Source organism: Schistocerca piceifrons, chromosome 5 (genome assembly GCF_021461385.2).
Source record: "Schistocerca piceifrons isolate TAMUIC-IGC-003096 chromosome 5, iqSchPice1.1, whole genome shotgun sequence".
In the NCBI taxonomy this organism is placed as follows: Eukaryota; Metazoa; Arthropoda; class Insecta; order Orthoptera; family Acrididae; genus Schistocerca; species Schistocerca piceifrons.
The window spans coordinates 80521382-80532822 of NC_060142.1; the positions used below are offsets into that span (position 1 = coordinate 80521382).

The window sequence follows — 11441 nt, forward strand, 5'->3', positions numbered from 1 at the left end:
GATTCCTTTCAAAATCTCCGAAATACCCAGTGTTATTACTTTGTGACTCTTTATTTCTAAATGCTACTTCTCGTGTCAGAGCGCGAGTATCCTCTGAAATATGTTATTCTTGCATCACGTGTGCCAACTGATCTTGTACTTCCCGCATTTCTCTTATGTTGCATATTAATTTGATTCTACCTTCGTTGTACTCCTTTGTGTCAGTAAGGGCTATCGGTCTTACACCATCCAAATCATCCTCTACCTTCGTAGATAAATTTGTTAACTGATCCGAAAGTTCGGCTACTTTTTCCGATAATATGCTAATTTCCTCTGTGTGTTTTTCTGAACCAAATTTTAGAGTGTCCATTTGTGTCGTAATCGTATTTTCTGTGTCTTTTAAAGTTTTCCTGATTTTTTACAAGTTGCGTGACCGAACAGGTAGATGCAACAGAGTCAATTTTAGCCTGCATGATGTCGTGATTTTCGTGAACAGTGATCTGTTCTTTTATGGCTGCTTCATGATTCTATAATGCGTTTTCAGGTCGCGAAAAAATAGGCTGAAAATGCTCACAGATTTGTGTTTTTACATCTTCACAATTTTTTTGACATTTCGATTCGATTTTAAGTAACTTAGCAGTTAAATCTTTACGTGTTTGTTCAAGCGTTTGCTCAGTTCTGTCTAACTTTGGAGTTGTTGCTGTGTTCGTTTTTGATTTTGTTCCATTCGTTGCTGTCTTTGTTTCTGATTTAGTTCCATTTGTTTAATTAATTGCAATAACAACGTATTAGTGAATGAAACATGTTGGTTTGTGCTTTTCTGCAGTGCATTTGCACCGGCAATATTCGTATTTTGAAGAGCAAAGCATCAATTTTGACTTAATTGAGAAAAGGGTAATGACGCAAAACCTGAATCTACGGTATTTGCAAGATTTTGTTCTGTTGTTTCATGTTCCTTTGTGCTTTTCGGCAGCGCATTCGCACGGGCAATACTCGTATTTCGAAAAGCAGAAAGTGTCTTGACTTAATTGAGGAAAATGTAATGACGCAAAACCTGAATCTACGGTATTTGCAAGATTTTGTTCTGTTATTTCGCTTTCATGAGGCGAACTGTTACCGACCGATCGATCGACAATAGTTCCTTGTTCACTGATTGTTTCCATTTCTACACCGTTATTTGCTGCCTGGTCCATGTCCCTATGCACAATTATCAAATTATTGTCTTGAATATTTGTCACTTCATTACAAGGTGGTGCTAACAAGCTACGCTTGTCTTCACTGTCATTTCTCAATTTGCTTTGCAGCCCAGTTTTACGTTTCTCACACGCCATGATTGTCACACTGTTTCACACGATAACACACAAAAAACAATTCGAAAAGCAAAAATAAGTAGACACACTAAAATTGCACTTAAAATAATCAATATCTAATTAATTGCAAAAGCGACAGCGATATACTTGGTGCAAATCCACATGCATGCCACTACTGCTTTACTCATTACAATAAAGTACAACAATAAGAAACTACAACTACAAAGGAAATTCCATATACATAATTACGCACTAGCAGTAAGCAATAACTAATTTCTAATCATACACTAATTATTCAAACTACAAGAAAATCAGAAGATTCCAGTGAAGTATCCTCGGCTAAGGGTCGACAGGTGAAATTTGTATTTTTATTTCTGACACTGGTGAATGCAACTGAACCTTCTTAAACTGCTAAGTGAAATAGAACCTACTGTCTCTTTGCTTGTTTTTATCATTTCATTTCAACACTGACCTACAGAATTTTCCCTGAGAAATTCAACTCAAAATTGACCTATTCATTTATTACCCACAATATACAAGGATAACGCAATCTGATTACTCAAATAATTAACACAAGAGACGGCCCTGAATTAGAAGAAATCCTAACAATAACCTACACTTTTTCATAAGACACTTACCTCACAGAGATTCTTTATAACTCGAACTACAGCAATAAAAGCAAGGAGCAACTACAGCCAGCTAAATAAGAAAATTCTAACTACTGTAGGCTCTAACTACTAATAGGCATGTGGTTAGCAAAGGAAAGATTTTGCTGCAGAGCAAACAATGTATTTAGCAGATTTTACCTTAATCATAAGACATCCAGATCCAAAAATTATATAATCGTCAATAATTCCCTTTTCGAAACATTAGCAAATGCAGCAATCATCATTTTACAATCCATTTCCGACCAATACCAAATCTCCATGAGGGACACACGTTCAGTCGTCCCCTCGCGCTAACACTGCCGACCTCCATCTCTGCTAACTATTAACTCTTAGCTACGAGTCCGACTAGCCACAGAGTGTCTTACAGAGGGCGCACATCGCTGTTAGTGATATTAATGCAGTCTATAGCACTGCCAACTTACAAACACAGCCGGTCGCTGTGGCCGAGCGGTTATAGGCGCTTCAGTCCGGAACCGCGCTGCTGCTACGGTCGCAGGTTCGAATACTGCCTCGGGCGTGGATGTGTGTGATGTCCTTAGGTTAGGTAGGTTTAAGTAGTTCTAAGTCTAGAGGACTGATGACCTCAGATCTCAAGTCCCATAGTGCTTAGACCCATTTGAACCATTTTTACAAACACATAAACAGGCTACATACAACATGGCGTAACGTTTATATCAGCTTTATTCTTATGATGAACTCAGTATAGCGCTCCAAGCGATGAGAAAGCAGAGAGTCACATGTCTCGCAAGGAAAATGTTTGTTCTTAATTATTTTCTACTTAATTAACGGAATAGTGGTTATATTTTTACGTCCCATGCGTTAGTAAGTTTCCAAGAGACGTGAATTATTGTGCAATACATCTAAAAACATCCTAATTACACTGATTCAATGACAACTACAACTCATTCATGGAGAAATGCTTTCGGATACGTCTATATTTGAAGCTTATTCCACTGAAATCAAGAGAATGTTGACACATTTCATGCATGAGAAGCATATACTTCTGTTGTTGTCGGTTGTTATTATCATAGGCACTTTGCTTGAGATTTAATCAATTTTTGTGGAGTTCAATGATTCGCCCTTTCTTTACACTTCACTCGACTTTCTAGTAATCGACTTTCTTTTTGTAAATGTAATTGATTTTGCTTCAAAAGCTAGTATTGAAGATTGTTGCCGTTTGTGTGTCAGTTCCAGCAACAATTGTGGAATAGGTTTTTCCTGTGTTTTGAAGCAGTTTTATTGCTTTTGATGATTTGTTATCACGTGTGTGTGGTTTCCCCTTAAGCTACAGTTGTGGTAGCTTATTTGATAGTTGTATAATGTGGGTAATGCATTCCATATAGGTTTCGTACATTCCACATTCACTGATTTGGCTGTAAGTGTAGCGAACAAAACTCTGCTTTGCTGAATATCTTTCTGAGAAAAGTCGGGTCTTCTGATGTTTACTAGTAATTTATTGTTATTAAAGTACAACGACATTATTCAGTTAACGTCTGTATGCTATGAAGAGGATTGTAAACACACTGTACCGTAATGCACCGTTTCCCAAAGTCCTTAAGAAACTATGTAAGCTGGCCGGAGTGGCCGAGCGGTTCTAGGCGCTACAGTCTGGAGCCGCGCGACCGCTACGGTCGCAGGTTCGAATCCTGCCTCGGGCATGGATGTGTGTGATGTCCTTAGGTTAGTTAGGTTTAAGTAGTTCTAAGTTCTAGGGGACTGATGACCTCAGAAGTTAAGTCCCATAGTGCTATGTAAATAATCCCAAAGTGGTGTAATTTTTATTTATTGTCGATTTTTATGGCGCTTCATACACAACCTATTTTAAAAAGTAAGTTACAAATCAGCATATAAGTATTGGCTCTCATTCGATATAATAGTCAGAACTGCCATTACTGGCCGCTTGGTGCGCTGCTATCTTTGGGGGTGGCAAAAACGAGACGGAGCGTAGCGATTGTTATGTTAGACTGTGCCATAATAGTCAGACACCCTGCATAACGTATCGCGATTCCGGACGCTTGTGAAGAGCGCAAACCTCGCAGGCCGTTGCCGACCGGCAGGTTGCAGCAGGAACGCTATATAGACGTGCGGCGCTGGAGACGCGCACTTTGCGCCTTATTTACTGCCCCACTGTGCGGCGCGGCTCATAAATCTGGCCGCCACGAGCGGGCGCGCTCTCTGCACTCCTCGCCTGCCTTTTGCAGGGCGCTCCTGGCCCTTATTTAGCCCCACTTAGGAGACAAGGGCCGCTTAGCCGCCGATGAAAACGGCCGTAACGAGCGCCGCCGGCTTCCGTGCATAGGGGCCGCGCGCCGCAGGTCGCCATGGTAACGGCGGGCGGCGACCGTAGCAGGTATGCGAGCTCAGGCGAACCCTAGCATGAAACTGACTATATTCTCAACGGCAGATACAATCGGTTAAGGTCAAAGTTACACTGTAGAGAATCGAAGTTGTTCACATTCAGACAAGGTAATAATGATTAGAAGTTAATGTTCAAATTTTTATTGAGGTAAGTAACTCACTCGTGGGTTACTGCCTAACAAAAAAAAGTGAAATTTCACCGGTAGGCTTACAGAAAGCTTTTGACAGTGTTGACTGGAATACCTGGAATACTTTCATTCAAAATCTGAAGGTGACAGGGGTAAAATACAGTGAACGAAAGGCTATTTATAAATTGTACAGAAACCATACGGCAGTTATAAAAGACGAGGGGCATGAAAGGGAAGCAGTCGTTGCGAAGGGAGTGAGACAGGGTTGTAGCCTATCCCCGATGTTATTCAATCTGTGTATTGAGCAAGCAGTAAAGGAAACAAAAGAAAAATTCGGGGTAGGAATTAAAATCCAGGGAGGAGAAATAAAAACTTTGATGCTTTCTGGTGACACTGTAATTCTGTCAGAGACAGCAAAGGACTTAGATGAACAGCTCAACGGAATGAACGTGTCCTGAAAGGAGGATATAAGATGAGCATCAACAATTGCAAAAGGATGATAATGGAATGTAGTGGAATTAAATCAGGCGATGCTGAGGGAATTAGATTAGGAAATAATACACTTAAAGCAGTAGATGGGTTTTGTTATTTGAGCAGCAAAATAACTAAGGAATGTCGAAGTAGAGAGGATATAAAATATAGACTGGCGATGGCAAGGAAAGCGTTTTTGAAGAAGAGAAATTTGTTAACATCGAGTTTAGATTTGGCAGGAAGTCTTCTCTGAAACCATTTGTATTGAGTGTAGCCATGTATAGAAGTGAAACATGGCCTATAAACAGTTTAGACAAGAAGAGAATAGAAGCTTTTGAAATGTGGCGCTACAGAAGAATGCTGAAAATTAGGTCACGTAACTAATGAGGAGGTACTGAATAGAATTGGGGAGAAAAGGAGTTTGTGGCACAACGTCACTAGAAGAGAGAATCGGTTGGTAGGACATGTTCTGAGGCATCAAGGGATCACCAAATTAGTACTGCAGGGAAGCATGGAGGGTAAAAATCGTAGAGGGAGACCAGGAGATGATTACACTAAGCAGATTCTGAAGGATGTAGGTGGCAGTAGTTACTCGGAGATGAAGAAGCTTGCACAGGATGGAGTAGCATGGAGAGCTGCACCAAAACAGTCTTTGGACTGAAGACATGAACAACAACAACGAGAATGGGTTGGTATGGGATGCCATTTCAGTGATTATAAAATCGACTCAAATTTGCGAAGAAATCGGAAGCATGAGCCCACTTGTTAGCTAATATTCCAGACTGTACAAGTTCCCCGAAGCTTTTTTTTCCATTCGTACGCACATTCATGTCAGCTGTTTCCTGCCTGGAATACCATAACTCCATTTCACCATTTACGTTGTGCATATTTCATGCAAACACTACTCTTGGTCTGGTGCGATCACCATCACAAAACGGTAGGTATGGAATGACTGATGTACAGGACAGTTATAAGTGCTACTTCTGATAACCAAGTGACATCCAGAAGACGTAAGTACAGAGACACACACGCCACAAATCAGAAATGAGAAATGACTGCCAGCCGAAAGACAGCTGAAGTAAAAGAGCGCATATTTTCAACACACCTGTATGGATGCACCAGTCCAGTTGGGAAGGCTGCCATTAAGCTGTTGTATCCTGTCCTGAAGCAAGATGGCCACCAACTGTTGTGACTGGTCCTCGATATTCCGCATAGTGGCACTGGGACGGAGTTGACCTTCAAGGTGGTCCCACACATGTCGCATCGGGGACAGATCTGGCGATCTGGCTGGTGACGGAAGTACCTCAGCGTCACATATACAGTTCATAGAGACATGTGCCGTGTGCAGATGAGCGCTGTACTGTTAAAAAAAAATTCACTACGATACTGTCGCACGACAGATAACACAGGGAAAGCCATGATGTTAGTGGCGTACTGTTCTGCTGTCAGACCTACCTCAGTCACCACCAGCTGTGATCCGACGGTTCCCCACACCGTGGCGCCTGCAGTAACACCGCTGTGCCCTTCCCAAACATAGGATGCACAGCATCTCTTCTCAAGTCGCCTTCATACCCGCCGACGATGGTCATCCAGTGTGATTAATCTCTGAACACAACGCGACGCTATTAGTCAGCAGTCAGCGCTTCCCGCTCATGACACCACCCCAAACGCAGCCCTTTGTATTGATGTGTTAACGGTAGCCTACGCATTGGATGCTAAGTAAGGATGCTGGCAATCTCTGACCAATGGTGTAAGTTGACAATACCAGGTCAACAGGATCCTTGACAACGAGTATGGCTGCCTTTGTGTTCCCATGCTGTCCAGCACGTCACCGTCACATCCGACTGCCGTACAAGTCTAGGTATCGCACGATTCAACCAGCTGGCTAAATGGAGACCCACAATGAGGCCCCTTTCGTGTCAGGTGCTGATAAATCTGTCTCACACGAGTATGCAGTATCTCTCTGTCTTTCATAATCATCACTCAAAATCTGTCGTTATTTCTGTCTCCTGTATTCCCTACCAGGCCTGGTAACAACACTAATCACGAATAAGACTAATGCTTTCTGGTGACCGTTCTAATCTGTCACTGAGAATTGGCGGCCGCGTCTACAAAGTTACATTAACATCCGACCATGCATGCTGGGTGCTTTCCTTTCATTGTCAGGCAGTGTATTTAGGCAGCCCAGGCGAGTAAAGGAGGTAGCTAAGACAAGCTTCCTCACATACACTGTTGAGCCAAAACTTTATGAGCCCCCTCGCAACAAGACTGAATTCTGCCTGGTGCCGTTGTGGACACGTGACACAGTAAGAAAACTATACAGGGTGATTTTTTTCCACCGTTTACAAATTCTAGGGATTGATCGACGAGAGGATACGGAAAAAATGGTCTAATGAGCTTATGTTCGGAAATGCATGGTTTCCATGAGAGACACCATTTACTCAGTCATATGTTGTTAACACAGTTTGCGGTCGAAACCGCGCTGTACCATGCAGTATGTGTTGAAAATGGTTTCCACGTGCTTCATCGCATGCTGTGTAGCACGTTCTCTCTCACAGGTTCACATCTGCCAGGCTGCATCCGAACAGTGTCAGCATGATTACGCTGCTCCAATGTCTCCACATCTGCAATGGGCTCCACATACACAGTACTTGTGAGATGGCCCCATAAGCAGAAATTGTACGGGTTGTGATCCGGTGAACGAGCAAGCCATGCTACTGGTCCCCTTTGTCCGATCCATCGACCAGGGAAGACACGACATTCACCGCGAAGCGGGCTGGAGCACCATCATGTAGCAGCCTCATAGCCCTTCGAATCATCGATGGCACTCCTTCCAGCACGGGAGGCAAAGTCACCCGCAAGAAATGTCGATAGTTCGGGCCTGTTAGACGACGTGGAAGGATGACTGGTCCCAAAATACGGTCCCCAATTATCCTGTGCCACACATTCCGGCTGCACCGATGCTGATGGTTCGCTGTCATGGGGGTTCTGCATACTATACCACAGATGACTGTTACGAAAGTTGACGATACCTCTCTGGGTAAAGATGGCCTCATCTGTGAATAGGATGGATGACACAAATCCCGGAATCTTGGTTGCCCGGTGAAGAAACCAATGACAAAACTGCTCCCAATGTGGAAAGTCTGTCGCTGGTAAGCACTGCACACGCTGTAACCGATAAGGGTAGTAACAATTGCCATGGAGAATGTTCCACACGGTCATCTGGCATGCCGTGTACTGTCAGGCCAGCTGCCTGGTACTGACACGGCGGTCGCCTTTCGCAGTGTTAATCACATTTTTCTTCGACGCGCAAGTCGCCGAAGTGGCGTCAACTTAAAAGACTTGCACCAGGCGACTGGTCCACCCGACGGGAGGCCCGCGCCACACGACATTTCATTTCTCTCACATTTTCCTCCAAGTGTGGTGTCCAAACATTTGGGTTTCGTCCTTCGTGATTTCCTGCTTCATGAAAGACCCAGTCTCAGACAAACGGTGAAACACTGTTGCAAACATTGAATGCTGTGGTTGTTGTAGCTGTCTTGATACAGCCTTGCTGCCAGCTGCCCATTGTCATTTGCCTTTCCATAACTAAACATCACGTCGGCAAGCTCTTGATTCGAATACGGAACCATTGCGTACAACGCTGATCACATCCTCTTCAAGGTGAGTCAGCAGGTGAAGTGAATTGGACACAACATTACCAATTACTAATCCGGCCGAAGTGGCCGAGCGGTTCTAGGCGCTACAGTCTGGAACCGCGCGACCGCTACGGTCGCCGGTTCGAATCCTGCCTCGGGCATGGGTGTGTGTGATGTCCTTAGGTTAGTTAGGTTTAAGTAGTTCTAAGTTCTAGGGGACTTATGACCTAAGATGTTGAGTCCTGTAGTGCTCAGAGCCATCTGAACCATTTTTTTGGACAATTACTATGGCAGGAGAGGTTGTTAGGGCACGACGTATAAGGCACAATACTACCCTCTAGGAGGAGACCATGCATACTGTAACTGTGGCTGCATGGTACAGCACATATTAGACCTCAGTCTCTGTAACAAATTGTGATCGAATAAATGGTCTCTAGCATGGAACCTTTTTTGTTTTCTATTTTCTCATCGATCAATCACCCTGTATGAACAGAACAGAGGCGAATGAGGATACGGAGCACAAATGGGGAAATCCACTGACATAAACGACCTTGATAAATAGCAGACTTTTGTGATCCAGTGAGTGGGAATGGGAATCTCAGAAACAGCGAATCTGGAAGACTGTTTGCTTGACACTGTCGTGAGCCTCTATGGATAGAGACTGAAAAACTGTAAAGCCACAAGTAGTTGGACGACTACACTTCATCACATTAAGTCCACTTCGGAGGCCTGCTTAATCTGTAAAGCAGGATAGGAGGCGATATGTGACATATCTGAGGGCTGAGCGCAATGCTGGTGCATACACAGGTGTTTCAGAGGAGGAGAAGGAGGAGGAGGAGGTTAATGTTTAACGTCTCATCGACAATAAGGTCATGGAGCACAAGGTCGGATATGGGAAGGACGGGGAAGGAAGTCGGCCGTGCTCTTTCAAAGCGGCCATCCCGACATTTGCCTGAAGCAATTCAGGGAAATAACGGAAAACCTAAATCAGGATGGCCTAACGCGGGTTTGAACCGTCATCCTTCCGAATGCAAGTCCCGTGTGCTAACCACTGCGCCACCTCGTTATTACATCAACAGTCACGGCCAGATACAGCATCATCCAGGTGAATGGCTTTTGGAAACATACACCGCGCCACGGGCGTAAGCTGGAGGGACAGTATTATGCAATGCAGTACACTCACCTGATCTCTGATGGCACCTGTGGCAGTAATCGAAGCACCATGACAACTGTGGTCTGTGAACGTTGTTGAGGACGACCACATCATGTTTGATGCCTGTCCTGACACTCATCTTTCAGCAGGATAGCTGTCGATATCACAAGGCCAGAATGGTTACAAGCGTGGCAGCGAGCTCACGTTGGCAGGGCAGAGTGGCGGACTTAGGCGCAGCGGGAAAAATTATGCACATCAATACGTGTTTCACTGAGAGAGCTAGTTCTATCTGGAGCTGCCATCTGGTGCCCAGTTATACAAATAAGCACACCGAACGCAGGAACCATTACTTGCCAGTTGTCGGTGAAAGAAGCAAGAGTGTGTTTTGACTTTGTTTCTTGTAATATTTGACCTCTAGTTTCCAAGAGGTAAGCCATTTCTTACTATGTTAAAATACAAGATTTTATTGTTATGCCCATCTCTGCACATTAACAGTTACGATTATATAAGTATTTTTCGTCTTACACCAGGCGTGAGTGTGGAACTATAGTTTCATATAAACCATCTTTGTTGGGGTAATTTGACATCTCCGACAGTACTCCGAAAGGATACCGCCCTTCGATTGTGCCATTCCAGCACTGATCGAAGTGCTAGGTTTTCAGGTGCCAGCCAGCCAGCCAGCCAGCCAGACAGCCGAGCAGCAGCGGTCCAGCCGAGCAGCAGCGGTCCAGCCGAGCAGCAGCAGTCCAGCCGAGCAGCAGCAGTCCAGCCGAGCAGCAGCAGTCCAGCCGAGCAGCAGCAGTCCAGCCGAGCAGCAGCAGTCCAGCCGAGCAGCAGCAGTCCAGCCGAGCAGCAGCGGTCCAGCCGAGCAGCAGAAGTCCAGCCGAGCAGCAGCAGTCCAGCCGAGCAGCAGCAGTCCAGCCGAGCAGCAGCAGTCCAGCCGAGCAGCAGCGGTCCAGCTGAGCAGCAGCGGTTCAGCAGCAGCAGCAGCAGCGGTCCCGGCCAGCAGCAGCGGTCCAGCTGGCAGCAGCCCGCCAGCCCTCCAGCAGCAGCGGTCCAACCAGCCAGCCCTCCAGCAGCAGCAGTCCAGCCAGCCAGCCCTCCAGCAGCAGCAGCAGCAGTAGCAGCGGCCCCGGCCCCGTCTGCGGCAACAGCAGCAGCTGCGGCATTCCTGCGTCCTGCGTCAGCACCAGCGCTAGCAGCGTGCGAATCTGGTCTTCGTCCATCTTCGTCTTCATCCGTCTTCGTCTTCATCCGTCTTCATCTTCGTCTGTCCCCAGTTTTTTCCTTTCCTTTTCGTCCTGTGCATTTTTGTTTATCCCTGTCGTCATGTCAGCCCCCACCACCACTACCACCACAGCCATAGTTCATACTTCCCCCCCCCCCCCGCCGCCACCACCACCATTACATGGTGTGCCCAGTCACATCCCCCTCTTTCCATCCCTCCTCTCCTCACTCTCCCTTCGTCCTCGCTCCTTGTCTCCCCCTCTCCATCTTATTCCTCCTGCTCCTCTCCCTCTGATCCTTTCCCCCCACTCCCCCAGCCTGTACTGCAGCTCCAGCTAGGGTGGTGGCCCGTCGGGCCACTGCCAATTGCCCAACTCTCCCCATCGCCTTCGCCATCACCGCCACCACCGTCGCCATCGCCGTCGCCTTCATTGTCACCATCTCCGGCGCCGACTGCTGCGTCCACGCCGGGACCTGTCCCTTCCCACCACCTCCATATAGCTCCCATC

General features: G+C 45.8%; 1 protein-coding gene across 1 annotated transcript in view; it reads left to right on the top strand.

Moving 5' to 3' along the window:
* Positions 1-10829, top strand: part of LOC124798753 (putative protein TPRXL) — a 34839-nt gene extending 24010 nt beyond the window's left edge. Inside the window, exon 4 of the mRNA XM_047262280.1 lies at positions 10342-10829. Coding sequence (XP_047118236.1) covers positions 10342-10829 — 488 coding nt within the window. The remainder of the gene's footprint in view (positions 1-10341) is intronic.
* The last annotated feature ends 612 nt before the right edge of the window (positions 10830-11441 follow it).